The 20,937-nt window shown below is 39.0% G+C and overlaps 1 protein-coding gene across 3 annotated transcripts in view; it reads left to right on the forward strand.

The window, feature by feature from the left end:
- The window catches only part of olfm3a (olfactomedin 3a), a 36,991-nt gene that overhangs the window by 13,652 nt on the left and 2,402 nt on the right, over nucleotides 1-20,937 (forward strand). Inside the window, exons 2-4 of one of the 3 annotated variants that reach the window (XM_029626589.2) lie at nucleotides 1,371-1,514; nucleotides 9,817-9,972; nucleotides 18,942-19,161. In XM_029626589.2, coding sequence (XP_029482449.1) covers nucleotides 1,371-1,514; nucleotides 9,817-9,972; nucleotides 18,942-19,161 — 520 coding nt within the window. Of the gene's footprint in view, nucleotides 1-1,370; nucleotides 1,515-5,556; nucleotides 6,956-7,072; nucleotides 9,973-18,941; nucleotides 19,162-20,937 lie in introns of those variants that run through there. The other 2 variants (XM_029626591.2, XM_029626590.2) reach the window with 2 other exon arrangements.

A 20,937-nucleotide genomic window follows, 5' to 3' on the forward strand; every position in this document is an offset into this window, starting at 1 on the left:
TGGGATGGTGTATCGCTGCAGAATGCTGTGGTAGCCATGCTGGTTAAGTGTGCCTTGAATTCTAAATAAATCACAGAAAGTGTCACCAGCAAAGCACCCCCACACCATCACACCTCCTCTTCAAATCCTCACAGTGGGAACCACATATGCGGAGATCATCTGTTCACCTTCTCTGCATCTCACAAAGACATGGAGGTTGAAACCCAAAATCTCAAATTTGGACTCATCAGACCAAAGGACAGATTTCCACCGGTCCATTGCTCATGTTTCTTGGACAAAGCAAGTCTCTTCTTCTCATTGGGGTCCTTTAGTAGTGGTTTCTTTGCAGCAATTTGACCATGAATGCCTGATTCACGCAGTCTCCTCTGAACAATTGATGTTAAGATGTGTATGTTACTTGAACTCTGTGAAGCATTTATTTGGGCTGCAATTTCTGAGGCTGGCAACTCTAATGGACTTATCCTCTGTAGCAGAGGTAAATCTGGGTCTTCATATCCTGTGGCGGTCCTCATGAGAGCCAGTTTCATCATCTTCATGTCTTAAAGTAATGATGGACTGTCATTTCTCTTTGATTATTTGAGCGGGTCTTGCCATAATATGGACTTGGTCTTTTACCAAATAGGGCTATCTTCTGTATACCACCCCTACCTTGTCACAACACAACTGATTGGCTCAAACGCAAGGAAAGAAATTCCACAAATTAACTTAAGGCACGGCACCCCTGTTCATTGAAATGCATTCCAGGTGACTACCTCATGAAGCAGGTTCAGAGAATGCCAATTGTGTGCAAAGTTGTCATCAAGGCAAAGGGTGGCTACTTTGATAAATCTTAAATATATTTAGATTTGTTTAACACTTTTTTGCATACTACATGATTCTACAAATGTGTTGTTTCATAGTTGTGATGTCTTCACTATTATACTACAATGTAGAAAATAGTAAAAATAAATCAAATCCCTTGAATGAGTAGGTGTGTCCAAACATTTGAATGGTATTGTATATATCTATCACTTTATATCAGTAGTTCCCAACCTTTTTCGGTTACTGTACTACCAACTGCATTTTGCTCTGTCTGGAGTACCCCTGAAGTACCCGCTCATGTGCATTTTGCCAGTAAGCCTATGGTCTCATGAGTCTTCTCAAGACCAAGTCCCCCCCAGGAGTCCTTGTACCCCTGGTTGGAACCACTGCTTTCTATCACTAGCTATTTGATAATCTAGCTACCAGCTCACATTGGAAAATGTTGTCTGTCGTTCAACGGCATTTACCCACATCAACGATTCCCTTCACCAATATTTTCCTGTGTGTGCATGTGCGCGTGTGTGTGCGTGCTCGTGTGTGCGCGTGCTCGTGTGTGCGCGTGCGTGTAGACAATTGGGCCTAAGGAGGGTTGGCAGGTGTACAGCTCTGCCCAGGATGCCGATGGTCGGTGTATCTGCACGGTGGTGGCACCTGAACAGAACCTCTGCTCCAGAGATGCCAAGGGAAGACAGCTCCGCCAGCTACTGGAGAAGGTACCCCGCAAACATGCACGCACACACACACACACACACTCACTCACTCACTCACTCACTCACTCACTCACTCACTCACTCACTCACTCACACACACACACACACACACACTAATACAAACTACCCTTTAGTCTCTCTTTATTGTTCTCCCTCCCTCTGTCTCCTTCCCTCTCTCTTTCTCTCTCACTCCTTTTTTCTCCCTCCCTTTCTCTCCCTCTCTTTCTCTCTCCCCCCTTTCTCTCCCTTTCTCGTTCTCCCTCCCTCTGTCTCTCTCCCTCCCTCTGTCTCTCTCCCTCTCTCTTTCTCTCGGTCCTCTGCTTTCACCTTTTTAGCTCTTTCCAGGAATCAGCTGACCTTCATCGGATGTGTCAGATGAACACACAACACCTACCATAGAATGAACACACAACACCTACCATAGAATGAACACACAACACCTACCATAGAATGAACACACAACACCTACCATAGAATGAACACACAACACCTTACATAGAATGAACACACAACACCTACCATAGAATGAACACACAACACCTTACATAGAATGAACACACAACAGCTTACATAGAATGAACACACAACACCTACCATAGAATGAACACACAACACCTACCATAGAATGAACACACAACACCTACCATAGAATGAACACACAACACCTCCTATACAATTAAGCAACTAGCTCTCAGTCTCACATCAGAATTAGAAGTTCATCCATGTTTCTCAAGCGTCAAATGTCTAAGTGTTTAAGGTTAAGATTAGCCATTAACGCTGAACATTTAAGGTTAGAGTTAAGTTCAGGCATTAACTCTGAGATCCTGAGGTTAACCCTTTGACACGTACAAACAAACGGGTGTGATCATTCTATAGTGGTCCCTGCAGCATACGCTCAAACGGGTGTGATTGGTAATGCTTATTTAGAACGTCCAGTTTTCATTGACACAACAGTCAGCGTTTGAGCTGGCCATACTGTTTTTTCACAAAAGCATTTTGCACAAACACAGTCCTTACAAAGTTATGTCCTGAATGTGACCAGTTTATTTTTGGATGCAATGTTCAGACATTCCACAGAAGTAGCGACAGCATAACACAAACATCCAAACTGGAAAATGCAGGCTAAATTAGTCCTAGCGTTAACTGAGGAAAGATTGATGTAACTCAAGTGGTCATATTTTGCTAACTCTTTTACTGACAGAAACCACAATATGAATTAGCTAATAGCAATTACTATTTCCAATTCATCACATCATGGGTGAGCTCACCATTGATACAAATAATTGAGTAAAACACTTTCTAAAAATCAAGAGTAATTTGACGATGGGTAGTTTTTGCACACCAACATGTTTGATTTTTCGCATCAACCAAAGATAAGAAAAAGAGATTAGATTAATTTAGTCTGTTTGCAGTATGCATGTTGAAGGGGGTGTGTCATCAGGAGTTTACTCTAAAGATGAGGGAACCATTCCTTCACCTCATTACACTATCTTTGATCTGACAGAATGCAGTGTATAATGTCAACAAACATGGCTCCACACATAGCTAGCAAATAACTAAGCGTTAGCTCATCATAATCAGTACAACCTTCAAGAAATTATTTTACATGAATCATAGGTGTCCATTACAATCTGTGTCACGATCGTCGTAAAGAGGAGACCAAAGCGCAGCGTGATTAGAATACATTCTTCTTTTAATGAATGAAGAACACTTAAACAAAAACAACAAAACGAACGTGACGCTATGACAACGAGTGCAGACACAGGCAACTACACATAGACAATAACCCACGAACCACAATACAAAACAGGCTACCTAAATATGGTTCCCAATCAGAGACAACGACAAACACTTGCCTCTGATTGAGAACCATATCAGGCCAAAACACATAGAAACAGACTAACTAGACATGCAACATAGAATGCCCACTCATATCACACCCTGACCAAACAAAACATAGAAACAAACAACGCAAATAATGGTCAGAGTGTGACACTATGCGATAATCGGAATGCATTATTTGTCACCAGTACTTGAAAACATGTGAATAAAACTGTAAATACATTATAAAAAAGTGAGTGCATTCTGACATAATGCGCATAAAACAAGTCATGCTGGGGGCAACCGTTAGAGATATTTGGATCTCACGCATGAAAAGGTTAAATCAAAAACTTCAAAAACGACTTTCTATCGCTGGATTCAAACATGCAATGTTCGGCAAGATGCTTGCCCATCCTCCATCCCCGTCCACAACGTCCTAGCAAAACCGAAACCTACTTGAAGGTAACAGCGCTCACTGTTGCCCCTAGTGGACAGTTTCCAACTCATCTCCCGACATCCTCAGACATGGATGGACGTCAAATACTGACTTGTATCACAGGTGACCTGACTGCAATTAACATACAACACCTCCTACTATATAATTAACACACAACACCTATCATAGAATCACCTAGAAGCAAAGTTACAGCACTCGGCAACATCTTAGGAAACACCTGTTGTGATAGGGTTAAAAGTCACGGTACACTACAAAGGGAGTTTTATCTTTTTACAGTGAAAGATCCCTTATAAAAGATGCTATGTGTATTAAGTGCTGGAACTCAGTATACACGGTTATCTTCTTCATTCTGAAGTGATCTATCATACACATTACTGGACCTCTGCGATGCCAGCGCATAAGTAGAGTGATTTAAGAGAATGTCATCTATACCTGTGTGTGTGTGTGATGAATGGCTAGGTTGTTAATCATATGGGAGGAGAAGCTAATCGTATTATTAATATGCAGATGTAGGCAGAATTTTTGTATTTGTTGCTGTCTGTTGAGGAGGATCGTGTTGTTAACTTGTGATTCATGTTTTTCAATGCATCAACATGATATAAATATAAGAAAAGGCACAGATGGATAATGTCTTGAATAATTGTATTTTTCTTTTCAACATCCATTTCAGGTGTAGGGATATATGTTTAAATAGAGTTTTCAAACAGGTCTGAATTCCAACTTTTCCTGAGGTGTGTGTACGTAATTCAAACTTTCACATACATTACCGTTTTTTATTTATTTTTACAATCGCTAACATCCTTTGGCCAATCTGTAGTCACATCTTCAAAAATCTAAACACAATTAGCACAACATCCATCTGTTGTGGACCATCCCATTAACACAATTCATGTTGTTTTCACAGAATATGCAGTCAATTAACAGGTTTCTAAAATGATTATATTTTCTTTACATACAAGCTTACCCAATACCAAAATGATGGATCTTTCTTGTCTTATTTACAAATGCTTGCACACGGCATGCCAGAAATGAAGACCTAATGTTCAAAACTTTAAATATAGTATAAAGTCTCTACTTCTGCAACAACAGCAACTCAGAAGATATATTGAAACAGCTGATCATATTTTTTTAATGAACAGATCATTGAAACATTGAGAAATATCTGATTTACTGTAAGTTGTGTAAAATAGACCAACCACAACTGAATCCAATCTCAATCGGAGACATAGCCAGGTGTTGAAGTTCTTTCAATTACATGGACATTGTCACGTAGAGTAGGCCAGAAGGCTAAACTGGATAACCTAACCTCTATCAAAATAAAAAGATGGCGGAGCCGCAAAAGTTCTTCTGTGCAAAGGTGTTTATTTACAAGTGATTCCGGAACAAAAAACAACAGTACTGCCATCAACGTCTACCTTATGGGACAGCTTAAAAACAATGCTGCCCCATCCACAGCTCAATCCAAAAATGCCTCTTCCCCTGACTGAAAGAGAGGCTCCCTTTTGTAGGGCTAGCCCCTCCCCTCAGAACAATTAACCCTCATTAATTAATCAATTAACAATACAAACCTACATTTTCCATGAACTAAACATACTAAAGGATATACATTGCAACACGGTTTTAAACAATATCACAACATAACATTTACAACATTACATCACTACTGACAATATCTTTCAATATGCCCATATGCATTAATGAGCCATTTGGGACAGGCACTATAAAGCCAACCCAATTCCCTTAGCTCGGGTCCTTTTCCAGCATACGCGGAAGCTACAGAGATGGAGAGAGAGGAACAGAACAAACAAACAATGCGCTCATCCACAACATTGATAAGTATAATAATTATTGTATCTCTCAAATATGAACATTGACAAGTGTGAAATGCATGCACCAAGACAGAAGTTAATTTGTGTGTCGACCCACATTGTTAACTTATCTTATAATGGCGCAGGGAGGAGTGATGAATATGTGTGTGCGTTAAAGAACCAAATGCTGCCCGCGGCCAGTGACGGACTTCTACGTCACAGACATACACAGTAAAAAGGGGACTCTTTGAATTGATTTTGTTCAATGTGGATACAAAACAACACAGAGGAGCAGAGAGAGAAAAAAAACATGTTTGGACAAGGAAGAGGCGTAGTTGGACCAGGGAGAGAAGTAGCTGGACCAGGCAGAGGAGTAGTTGGACAAGGACAAGTGAGAAGGAGAGGTAGGGGGAGAGGAGTAAGAATGCGTGGTGGTGTTCAAAGGAGAGTATGAGCTGTTGTCACTGATGAAATAAGAGCCACCATCATAGACCATGTGATAAAACATGGTCTATCACTGAGAGAGGCTGGTGAAAGAGTCCACTCTAATACCATGGCCTATCACTGAGAGAGATTAGTGAAAGAGTCCAGCCTAATACGATGGTCTATCACTGAGAGAGATTAGTGAAAGAGTCCAGCCTAATACCATGGTCTATCACTGAGAGAGGCTGGTGAAAGAGTCCAGCCTAATATGATGGTCTATCACTGAGAGAGGCTGGTGAAAGAGTCCAGCCTAATACGATGGTCTATCACTGAGCGAGGCTGGTGAAAGAGTCCACCCTAATATCATGGTCTATCACTGAGAGAGGCTGGTGAAAGAGTCCAGTCTAATACCATGGTCTATCACAGAGAGAGGCTGGTGAAAGAGTCCAGCCTAATACCATGGTATATCACTGAGAGAGGCTGATGAAAGAGTCCAGTCTAATACCATGGTCTATCACAGAGAGAGGCTGGTGAAAGAGTCCAGTCTAATTCCATGGTATATCACTGAGAGAGGCTGGTGAAAGATTCCAGCCTAATACCATGGTCTATCACTGAGAGAGACTGTTGAAAGAGTTGTATTTTTGTTCCTCTAAAGGACGCAACGTCTTCCTCCCTCTGGGGGAAGAGGAAAGTTCCTCAGTGAAGACCAAGAGCATGCCATTGTAGGATTGGTCATTGCTGACAATGCAATAAAACTGAGAGAAATTCAGACCATTGTAGAGGACAACCTGGTATTTCACAATGTGGAAATCATCAGCCTGACTACCATTGTTCAGACTCTGACCAAACATAGAGTTCGAATGAAACAGTTGTACACGATTCCTTTTGAAAGGAACATTGAGCTGGTCAAGGAACTCCGGCACCAATACGTCCAGGTTAGTGTCTCTCCGATATGTCTAGTTCTATAGTGAGTTTTACACTATGCTACTTAAAGTACATACAGTAGGACATATTGAAAAGCATTAACACATAATGTGTTTGATTTCTTTCAGAGAGTCATGGAGTTGAAGGCTAAACAGACCCCACATGAAATCATTTATGAAGATGAGGCAGGGTTTAAACGGACAAAAACACGTCGGAGGGGAAGCAACATCACCGGGAAAAGGGCCACCGTTGATGGGTCAGAGGGGAGCAAATATCACAATGTGTGCTGCAGTCTGGAGTGCTGGTCTGGTCCTGCAGAAATGCCAGATTGGTCCCTACAACACTGAGCGCTTTCTTTTGACCTCCACCAACAACTGGTGCCAGAAGCAGAAAGGGAACAGCTGGGAGGAAACTTGAGGACATTTGTGATTGCATGGGACAATGTAGCATTCCACCATTCACATGCAATCACAAACTGGTCTGCAGCCCATCCAAGAATGGTTTCCCTTTTCCTCCCCACTTCTCACCTTTCCTCTCCACTTCTCACCTTTCCTCCCCACTTCTCACCTTTCCTCAACACCATTGAGGAATCTTTTCTGCCTGGAGGTGGAAAGTGTATGATCATCGGCCACATGACAAAATCCCCTCCTGGATGCAATGGATGCCGGCTGCAGAGACCTCTCAGCTGAAGACTGCCAGGGGTGGATGAGGCAGGCCAAGCGTTTCTATCCAAGGTGCTGAGACATCTCAGCTGAAGACTGCCAGGGGCGGATGAGGCAGGCCAAGCGTTTCTATCCAAGGTGCAGAGACCTCTCAGCTGAAGACTGCCAGGGGCGGATGAGGCAGGCCAAGCGTTTCTATCCAAGGTGCTGAGACATCTCAGCTGAAGACTGCCAGGGGTGGATGAGGCAGGCCAAGCGTTTCTATCCAAGGTGCAGAGACATCTCAGCTGAAGACTGCCAGGGGCGGATGAGGCAGGCCAAGCGTTTCTATCCAAGGTGCAGAGACATCTCAGCTGAAGACTGCCAGGGGCGGATGAGGCAGGCCAAGCGTTTCTATCCAAGGTGCAGAGACATCTCAGCTGAAGACTGCCAGGGGTGGATGAGGCAGGCCAAGCGTTTCTATCCAAGGTGCAGAGACATCTCAGCTGAAGACTGCCAGGGGCGGATAAGGCAGGCCAAGCGTTTCTATCCAAGGTGCAGAGACATCTCAGCTGAAGACTGCCAGGGGCGGATGAGGCAGGCCAAGCGTTTCTATCCAAGGTGCAGAGACATCTCAGCTGAAGACTGCCAGGGGTGGATAAGGCAGGCCAAGCGTTTCTATCCAAGGTGCAGAGACATCTCAGCTGAAGACTGCCAGGGGTGGATGAGGCAGGCCAAGCGTTTCTATCCAAGGTGCAGAGACATCTCAGCTGAAGACTGCCAGGGGTGGATGAGGCAGGCCAAGCGTTTCTATCCAAGGTGCTGAGACATCTCAGCTGAAGACTGCCAGGGGTGGATAAGGCAGGCCAAGCGTTTCTATCCAAGGTGCAGAGACATCTCAGCTGAAGACTGCCAGGGGTGGATAAGGCAGGCCAAACGTTTCTATCTAAGGTGCATAGCGAGAGACGACATAAGATGTGATGTGGACAAGAACATGTGGCCAAAATGCTGAAGGTGGTATAGATTAGAACAGGACTGGACATGTTTGTGTTTTTTCCCTTCTCTGCCTTTTTTACAGTAATTGTGTTTTATTTTTACACATTGGGAACCAAAAGTCATGTATGTTGGATTTTTTTTTTATCACTGGCAGCAATTTCATGTTGCTAAATAAAGCTTTTACTGCAGCAATTCTGTCACTTACTATTCTTTTCTATTGTACATTATACAAAATAAAGATGACTCATTCACTTTTAGATAGTGTGTTGCCAAAAATGCACACAATTGACACTCAACCCAAAAATGTAGAGTGGTTTACAGTAAATGGAAACTGAATTAAAAAGAACAATGGATTTCATATTGTCTATTGTAAATGGAAACTGAATTAAAAAGAACAATGGATTTCATATTGTCTATTGTATGCAGGTTCTGAAACATGAAAAGTATTGCAGTTTTTGTAATGCCATCAACTGTTAGTATTTTGAAAGTCATTGTGCTATGATTGACGATATGTTCCTCGTGGATAGAAAACATGTGCTAGTGTTTTGACAGAATGATTAGATATTGAGTCGGGTTTGACGTGTTTTGATAGAGTTAGTGTACGTCGAGAAAGTTTTTTTGCATTTTGAAATGTAGAGATGGTATTTAATGAACAAAATGAGGTTTTGAGCAGAAAATGAACTATTTGACTAATTGTGTGACGTAGGTGTGTTGCTATGTTAAGAGTTTATAAAAAAGTACCTTAACTATAGGTAAACGCTTGTTAGCAATCGTTAAAAAAAGTTTTTAAAGTTTTTAAAGACTGTAAGCCATGCTTTGTTGTGAATGGGAGAATGGGAGTGTGATACCTAAACCCGAGTTAGCCTAAGGATCTCAAGTTAGGAGTCAGTTCAGGAGTCCGTGTTGGCCCAGACATGTTTGAGACGGTTGTATAGATTTGATTTAGCCTGGTCCCAGATATGTTTGTGCTGTCTTGCCAGCTCCTATGGTCATTGACATGCACAACACAAATAGATCTTGGACCAGGCTGGATGTGCTTGTCTTATTTGCTGTGGTCCAGGTGCAGAACATCTTTCAGATGGTTGTTGGACATGTGTTTGTCTTGTTGGTAAAACTTTACTTACGATGATGGTATGTAACATTCATAAAGTATTCATAAAACCTTGATATCCATGACATGAATGTCTATACTTCTCTGTTACAACATATACAGTATTTACCCTACTCTGGTCCAGGTGCAGAACATGTCCCAGTCAATTGAGGTGTTGAACCTACGGACTCAGAGGGACTTCCAGTATGTCATGAAGATGGAGAATCAGATGAAAGGGCTCCGGACCAAGTTCAGACAGGTAGAAGATGACAGGAAGACTATTATGGCCAAGAACTTCCAGGTACAGAACATTAAAGCACCAGAATACATTGAAGGAAGAATACATTGATGTACAGAACATTACAGCACTGAAATACATTGACGTAAATAACATTACAGCACTAGAATACATTGATGTACAGAACATTACAGCACTAGAATACATTGACGTAAATAACATTACAGCACTAGCATACATTGAAGTACAGAACATTACAGCACTGAAATACATTGACGTAAATAACATTACAGCACTAGAATATATTGAAGTAAATAACATTACAGCACTAGCATACATTGAAGTACAGAACATTACAGCACTGAAATACATTGACGTAAATAACATTACAGCACTAGAATACATTGATGTACATAACATTACAGCAGTAGAATACATTGAAGTACAGAACATTACAGCACTAGAATACATTGATGTACAGAACATTACAGCACTAGAATACATTGATGTACAGAACATTACAGCACTGAAATACATTGAAGTAAATAACATTAGAGCACTAGAATACATTGAAGTACAGAACATTACAGCACTGAAATACATTGAAGTAAATAACATTAGAGCACTAGAATACATTGAAGTACAGAACATTACTGCACTAGAATACATTGATGTACAGAACATTACAGCACTGAAATACATTGAAGTAAATAACATTAGAGCACTAGAATACATTGAAGTAAATAACATTAGAGCACTAGAATACATTGAAGTACAGAACATTACAGCACTGAAATACATTGAAGTAAATAACATTAGAGCACTAGAATACATTGAAGTACAGAACATTACTGCACTAGAATACATTGATGTACAGAACATTACAGCACTGAAATACATTGAAGTAAATAACATTAGAGCACTAGAATACATTGAAGTACAGAACATTACAGCACTGAAATACATTGAAGTAAATAACATTAGAGCACTAGAATACATTGATGTAAATAACATTACAGCACTAGAATACATTGATGTAAATAACATTACAGCACTAGAATACATTGATGTACATAACATTACAGCACTAGAATACATTGATGTACATAACATTACAGCACTAGAATACATTGAAGTACAGAACATTACAGCACTAGAATACATTGATGTACATAACATTACAGCACTAGAATACATTGATGTACATAACATTACAGCACTAGAATACATTGAAGTAAATAACATTACAGCACTAGAATACATTGAAGTAAATAACATTACAGCACTAGAATACATTGATGTACAGAACATTACAGCACTAGAATACATTGATGTACAGAACATTACAGCACTAGAATACATTGAAGTACAGAACATTACAGCACTAGAATACATTGATGTACAGAACATTACAGCACTGAAATACATTGATGTAAATAACATTACAGCACTAGAATACATTGATGTAAATAACATTACAGCACTAGAATACATTGATGTAAATAACATTACAGCACTAGAATACATTGAAGACAATAACATTACAGCACTAGAATACATTGATGTACGTAACATTACAGCAGTAGGATACATTGAAGTAAATAACATTGCAGCACTAGAATACATTGAAGTACAGAACAATACTGCACTAGATTTACAGCACTAGAATACATTAACGTACAGAACATTACAGCAGTAGAATACATTGAAGTAAATAACATTGCAGCACTAGAATACATTGAAGTACAGAACAATACTGCACTAGATTTACAGCACTAGAATACATTAACGTACAGAACATTACAGCAGTAGAATACATTGAAGTACAGAACATTACAGCACTAGAATACATTGAAGTACAGAACATTACAGCACTAGAATACATTGAAGTACAGAACATTACAGCAGTAGAATACATTGAAGTACAGAACATTACAGCAGTAGAATACATTGAAGACAATAACATTACAGCACTAGAATACATTGAAGACAATAACATTACAGCACTAGAATACATTGAAGTACAGAACATTACAGCAATAGAATACATTGAAGTACAGCACATTACAGCACTAGAATACATGGATGTACATAACATTACAGCACTAGAATACATTGAAGTACAGAACATTACTGCACTAGAATTACAGCACTAGAATACATTGATGTACATAACATTACAGCACTAGAATACATTGATGTACATAACATTACAGCACTAGAATACATTGATGTACATAACATTGCAGCACTAGAATACATTGAAGTAAATAACATTACAGCACTAGAATACATTGATGTACAGAACATTGCAGCACTAGAATACATTGAAGTACAGAACAATACTGCACTAGATTTACAGCACTAGAATACATTAACGTACAGAACATTACAGCAGTAGAATACATTGAAGTACAGAACATTACAGCACTAGAATACATTGATGTACAGAACATTACAGCACTAGAATACATTGAAGTACAGAACATTACAGCAGTAGAATACATTGAAGTACAGAACATTACAGCAGTAGAATACATTGAAGACAATAACATTACAGCACTAGAATACATTGAAGACAATAACATTACAGCACTAGAATACATTGAAGTACAGAACATTACAGCAATAGAATACATTGAAGTACAGCACATTACAGCACTAGAATACATGGATGTACATAACATTACAGCACTAGAATACATTGAAGTACAGAACATTACTGCACTAGAATTACAGCACTAGAATACATTGATGTACATAACATTACAGCACTAGAATACATTGATGTACATAACATTACAGCACTAGAATACATTGATGTACATAACATTACAGCACTAGAATACATTGAAGTAAATAACATTACAGCACTAGAATACATTGATGTACAGAACATTGCAGCACTAGAATACATTGAAGTAAATAACATTACAGCACTAGAATACATTGATGTACAGAACATTACAGCACTAGAATACATTGAAGTAAATAACATTACAGCAGTAGAATAGATTGAAGTACAGAACATTACAGCACTAGCATACATTGAAGTACAGAACATTACAGCAGTAGAATACATTGAAGTACAGAACATTACAGCAGTAGAATACATTGAAGTAAATAACATTACAGCACTAGAATACATTGAAGTACAGAACATTACAGCAGTAGAATACATTGAAGACAATTACATTACAGCACTAGAATACATTGAAGTACAGAACATTACAGCAGTAGAATACATTGAAGTACAGAACATTACAGCACTAGAATACATGGATGTACATAACATTACAGCACTAGAATACATTGAAGTACAGAACATTACAGCACTAGAATACATTGATGTACATTACAGCACTAGAATACATTGATGTACATAACATTACAGCACTAGAATACATTGAAGTACAGAACATTACTGCACTAGAATTACAGCACTAGAATACATTGATGTACTTAACATTACAGCACTAGAATACATTGATGTACATAACATTACAGCACTAGAATACATTGAAGTACAGAACATTACAGCACTAGAATACATTGAAGTACAGAACATTACAGCACTAGAATACATTGAAGTACAGAACATTACTGCACTAGAATTACAGCACTAGAATACATTGATGTACATAACATTACAGCACTAGAATACATTGATGTACAGAACATTACAGCACTAGAATACATTGATGTACATAACATTACAGCAGTAGAATACATTGAAGTACAGAACATTACAGCACTAGAATACATTGAAGTAAATAACATTACAGCACTAGAATACATTGAAGACAATAACATTACAGCACTAGAATACATTGAAGTACAGAACATTACAGCAGTAGAATACATTGAAGTACAGAACATTACAGCACTAGAATACATTGAAGTACAGAACATTACAGCAGTAGTATACATTGAAGACAATAACATTACAGCACTAGAATACATTGAAGACAATAACATTACAGCACTAGAATACATTGATGTACAGAACATTACAGCAGTAGAATACATTGAAGTACAGCACATTACAGCACTAGAATACATGGATGTACATAACATTACAGCACTAGAATACATTGAAGTACAGAACATTACAGCAGTAGAATATATTGAAGTACAGAACATTACAGCAGTAGAATACATTGAAGTACAGCACATTACAGCACTAGAATACATGGATGTACATAACATTACAGCACTAGAATACATTGAAGTACAGAACATTACAGCAGTAGAATACATGGATGTACAGAACATTACAGCACTAGAATACATTGATGTACATAACATTACAGCACTAGAATACATTGATGTACATAACATTACAGCACTAGAATACATTGATGTACATAACATTACAGCACTAGAATACATTGATGTACATAACATTACAGCACTAGAATACATTGATGTACATAACATTACAGCACTAGAATACATTGAAGTACAGAACATTACTGCACTAGAATTACAGCACTAGAATACATTGATGTACATAACATTACAGCACTAGAATACATTGATGTACAGAACATTACAGCACTAGAATACATTGAGGTAAATAACATTACAGCACTAGAATACATTGAGGTAAATAACATTACAGCACTAGAATACATTGATGTACATAACATTACAGCACTAGAATACATTGAAGTAAATAACATTACAGCACTAGAATACATTGATGTACAGAACATTACAGCACTAGAATACATTGATGTACATAACATTACAGCACTAGAATACATTGATGTACATAACATTACAGCACTAGAATACATTGATGTACAGAACATTACAGCACTAGAATACATTGATGTACAGAACATTACAGCAGTAGAATACATTGATGTACATAACATTACAGCACTAGAATACATTGAAGACAATAACATTACAGCACTAGAATACATTGAAGTACAGAACATTACAGCAGTAGAATACATTGAAGTACAGAACATTACAGCAGTAGAATACATTGAAGACAATAACATTACAGCACTAGAATACATGGATGTACATAACATTACAGCAGTAGAATACATTGATGTACATAACATTACAGCACTAGAATACATTGAAGTACAGAACATTACTGCACTAGAATTACAGCACTAGAATACATTGATGTACATAACATTACAGCACTAGAATACATTGATGTACAGAACATTACAGCAGTAGAATATATTGAAGTACAGAACATTACAGCACTAGAATACATTGAAGTACAGAACATTACAGCACTAGAATACATTGAAGTAAATAACATTACAGCACTAGAATACATTGAAGTACAGAACATTACAGCACTAGAATACATTGAGGTAATAACATTACAGCACTAGAATACATTGAAGTACAGAACATTACAGCAGTAGAATACATTGAAGACAATTACATTACAGCACTAGAATACATTGAAGTACAGAACATTACAGCAGTAGAATACATTGAAGTACAGAACATTACAGCACTAGAATACATTGAAGACAATAACATTACAGCACTAGAATACATTGAAGTACAGAACATTACAGCAGTAGAATACATTGAAGTACAGAACATTACAGCACTAGAATACATTGAAGTACAGAACATTACAGCACTAGAATACATTGAAGTACAGCACATTACAGCACTAGAATACATGGATGTACATAACATTACAGCACTAGAATACATTGATGTACAGAACATTACAGCAGTAGAATACATTGATGTACATAACATTACAGCACTAGAATACATTGATGTACATAACATTACAGCACTAGAATACATTGAAGTACAGAACATTACTGCACTAGAATTACAGCACTAGAATACATTGATGTACATAACATTACAGCACTAGAATACATTGATGTACATAACATTACAGCAGTAGAATACATTGATGTACAGAACATTACAGCACTAGAATACATTGAGGTAATAACATTACAGCACTAGAATACATTGAAGTACAGAACATTACAGCACTAGAATACATTGATGTACAGAACATTGCAGCACTAGGGGCGGCAGGGTAGCCTAGTGGTTAGAGCGTTGGACTAGTAATCGAAAGGTTGCAAGTTCAAATCCCCGAGCTGACAAGGTACATCTGTCGTTCTGCCCCTGAACAGGCAGTTAACCCACTGTTCCTAGGCCGTCATTGAAAATAAGAATTTGTTCTTAACTGACTTGCCTAGAAAAAGAAAAAGAAATAAATAAATAGAATACATTGAAGTACAGAACAATACTGCACTAGAATTACAGCACTAGGATACATTAATGTACAGAACATTACAGCACTAGAATACATTGAAGTAAATAACATTACAGCACTATAATACATTGAAGTACAGAACATTACTGCACTAGAATTACAGCACTAGAATACATTGACGTACAAAACATTACAGCACTAGAATACATTGAAGTAAATAACATTACATCACTAGAATACATTGATGTACAGCACATTTTTTATAAACAGGCCCAGATGTTTTGCCTGACCACATGACCTGACCAGAGGTGTTTACTTACAATTCTAAACACTGTGAGAGACACTCATAAGGAAATATGTTAGATCAATAAAAAAAATATACAGTACCAGTCAAAAGTTTGGACACACCTACTCATTCATTGGTTTTTCTTTATTTGTACTATTTTCTACATTGTAGAATAATAGTGAAGACATCAAAACTATGAAATAAGACATATCGCATCATGTAATAACCAAAAAAGTGTTAAACAAATAAAAATGTTATATTTTAGATTCTGCAAAGTAGTCACCCTTTGCCCACTCTTGGCATTCTTTCAACCTGCTTCATGAGATAGTCACCTGGAATGCATTTAAATTAACTGGTGTGCATTAAGAGTCAGTTGTGTCGTGACAAGGTAGGAGTGGTATACAGAAGATAGCATATTATGGCAAGAACAGCTCAAGTAAGCAAAGAGAAACGGCAGTCCATCGTTACTTTAAGACATGAAGGTCAGTCAATATGGAACCTTTCAAGAATTTTGAAAGTTTCTTCAACTGCAGTCGCAAAAACAGATCAAGCGCTATGATGAAACTGGCTCTGATGAGGACCGCCACAGGAAAGGAAGACCCAGAGTTGCCTCTGCTGCAGAGGATAAGATCATTAGAGTTACCAGCCTCAGAAATTGCAGCCCAAATAAATGCTTCACAGAGTTCAAGTAACAGACTGTGTGAGCGAATGAGCGAATTTCTGCAAAGAAATCATGACTAAAGGACACCAATAAGAAGAAGAGACTTGCTTGGGGCAAGAAACACAAGCAATGGAGATTAGACCGGTGGAAATCTGTCCTTCGGTCTGATGAGTCAAAACGTGAGATTTTGGGTCACAACCACCTTGTCTTTGTGAGACGCAGAATAGGTGAATGGATGATCTCTCCATGTGTGGTTCCCACCATGAAGCATGGAGGAGGATGTGTGATGTTGTAGGGATGCTTTGCTGGCGACACTGTCTGTGATTTATTTAGAATTCAACGCACACTTAACCAGCATGGCTACCACAGCATTCTGCAGCGATAAGCCATCACATCTGGTTTGCACTTAGTGGGACTATCATTTGTTTTTCAGCACGACAATCACCCCTCCAGGCTGTGTAAGGGCTATTTGACCAAGAACAAGAGTGATTGAGTGCTGCATCAGATGACCTGGCCTCCACAATCACCCAACCTCAACCCAATTGAGATGGTTTGGGATGAGTTGGACAGCAGAGGGAAGGAAATGCAGCCAACAAGTGCTCAGCATATGTGGGAACTCCTTCAAGACTGTTGGAAAAGCATTCCAGGTGAAGCTGGCTGAGAAAATGCCAAGAGTGTGCAAAGTTGTCATCAAGGCAAAGCGTGGCTACTTCGAAGAATCTAAAATCAAAAATTTATTTGATTTGTTTATCACTTTTTTGGTTACTACATGATTTCATGTGTGTCATTCATAGATTTGAAGTCTTCACTATCATTCTACAATGTAGAAAATTGTTTAAAAAAAATAAGAAAAACCTTTGAAAAAAAAAACTTGTACTGTATATACATTACTGTTCAAAACTTTGGGGTCACAACGTGCCATTGGAACACAGGAGTGATGGTTGCTGATAATGGGCCTCTGTACACCTATGTAGATAATCCATAAACAATCAGCTGTTTCCAGCTACAATAGTCATTTACAACATTAACAATGTCTACACTGTATTTCTGATCAATTTGATGTTATTTTAATGGACAAATAATGTGCTATTCTATCAAAAACAGGGAAATGTATAAGTGACCCCACCGCTACAGTAGTGTATATACTTCTCGATGTTACCCATATTTCACTTTATTTTCAACACCCATTTTTTTCCTCTTCCCTATGGCTCAGCCTGGCCTCAGCCTGGCCTCAGCCATATAAAGCACACTATATGTACGTATTTAGACCTCCAAGATGTATGATATGTACTAATGGTCTAGTTCATTTAAACAGAAACGAAAGTAGGGAGGTTTGTCAGCGAGGATGGTTGGGCGTATATTGCGACTGCCTAGCAATACAAAGGTTCTGTGTTCGAGAATCTAACCTTAACCCATTACACCTAACCTGCTACTTGAATTATCCTAACCTTTTCCATTAGTTCTTCTAACCATCAACATAAATTTCCCCCTTAATTCTCCTTCGTCGTTAACACGCAACCCGGTCTCAGAAAAATACATATAATACCCTACATCAATAAGTTACATCATCCAATTAGTATGCTATTGTACCACTGGGTAAGACATATGATACTATAAATCCTCTAATTTCAATCTTACTGTAACATAATGCAACGAAATACAGTATATCATACTAAACGGACTGACAAATTTACGTACCAAATCCCACAAATTTCCTTGAGACAAGGTTGCATGGCTTCCTACCACTGCTCAGAAGGTGTGTTAAGCGTGCCTTAAGTGGTTTCTATCTCCCCTCTGGGATTTCTCTTAATCCAGGCCATTCTGTCTCTGTCCTGTGCCTGTCTCTGCTCCAGGAGCTTAAGGAGAAGATGGATGAGCTGCAGCCTCTGATCCCTGTGTTGGAGCAGTACAAGACAGATGCCCAGCTCATCTCCTCCTTTAAAGAGGAGATCAGAAACCTGTCCATGGTGCTCACAGCTATCCAGGAGGAGATGGGGGCATACGACTATGACGAGCTCTACCAGAGGGTGCTGAGACTGGACAGCAGGCTCCGCAACTGCATGGGCAAACTCAGTGAGTAGAACCAGATCAATATCAACTGCACGGGCAAACTCAGTGAGTAGAACCAGATCAATATCAACTGCACGAGCAAACTCAGTGAGTAGAACCAGATCAATATAAACTGCATGAGCAAACTCAGTGAGTAGAACCAGATCAATATCAACTGCACGGACAAACTCAGTGAGTAGAACCAGATCAATGTCAACTGCACGGGCAAACTCAGTGAGTAGAACCAGATCAATATCAACTGCACGGACAAACTCAGTGAGTAGAACCAGATCAATATCAACTGCACGGGCAAACTCAGTGAGTAGAACCAGATCAATATCAACTGCATGGGCAAACTCAGTGAGTAGAACCAGATCAATATCAACTGCATGGGCAAACTCAGTGAGTAGAACCAGATCAATATCAACTGCATGGGCAAACTCAGTGAGTAGAACCAGATCAATATCAACTGCACGGGCAAACTCAGTGAGTAGAACCAGATCAATATCAACTGCACGGGCAAACTCAGTGAGTAGAACCAGATCAATATCAACTGCACGGACAAACTCAGTGAGTAGAACCAGATCAATATCAACTGCACGGGCAAACTCAGTGAGTAGAACCAGATCAATGTCAACTGCACAAGCAAACTCAGTGAGTAGAACCAGATCAATGTCAACTGCACGGACAAACTCAGTGAGTAGAACCAGATCAATGTCAACTGCACGGGCAAACTCAGTGAGTAGAACCAGATCAATATCAACTGCACGGACAAACTCAGTGAGTAGAACCAGATCAATGTCAACTGCACGGGCAAACTCAGTGAGTAGAACCAGATCAATGTCAACTGCACAAGCAAACTCAGTGAGTAGAACCAGATCAATGTCAACTGCACGGACAAACTCAGTGAGTAGAACCAGATCAATGTCAACTGCACGGGCAAACTCAGTGAGTAGAACCAGATCAATATCAACTGCACGGACAAACTCAGTGAGTAGAACCAGATCAATGTCAACTGCACGGGCAAACTCAGTGAGTAGAACCAGATCAATGTCAACTGCACGGGCAAACTCAGTGAGTAGAACCAGATCAATGTCAACTGCACGGGCAAACTCAGTGAGTAGAACCAGATCAATGTCAACTGCACGGGCAAACTCAGTGAGTAGAACCAGATCAATGTCAACTGCACGGGCAAACTCAGTGAGTAGAACCAGATCAATATCAACTGCACGGACAAACTCAGTGAGTAGAACCAGATCAATATCAACTGCACGGGCAAACTCAGTGAGTAGAACCAGATCAATATCAACTGCACGGACAAACTCAGTGAGTAGAACCAGATCAATATCAACTGCACGGGCAAACTCAGTGAGTAGAACCAGATCAATATCAACTGCACGGGCAAACTCAGTGAGTAGAACCAGATCAATATCAACTGCACGGGCAAACTCAGTGAATCCTCCGTTGTGTATTTATGGCTCACGCCACAATAACTGTATATGGAGAAAATCAAGAATTCCTCACATAAACAGTGTTGTATTCCACTGGGTTAGGAGACTCTGAAGAGACAAAATCAGGATGAGATCTTTTAATGAGATCAGTTTTACCTGCTGTATATAATCTACTATTTGACTCTACCTGATCTTAATGGGAAAAGGAATGAAAGGATCTGATTTATAAAAGGTAAATGGAATAATGGAGGTCAAAGATTGAGTATCTTGATATAAACGTAATATTGAACAACATAAATAAATAACTGAGAGCTAAGCATAGATAATATTATAAAATCTTTTATCACTG

This window comes from Oncorhynchus nerka, linkage group LG22 (genome assembly GCF_034236695.1).
Source record: "Oncorhynchus nerka isolate Pitt River linkage group LG22, Oner_Uvic_2.0, whole genome shotgun sequence".
Classification (NCBI taxonomy): Eukaryota; Metazoa; Chordata; class Actinopteri; order Salmoniformes; family Salmonidae; genus Oncorhynchus; species Oncorhynchus nerka.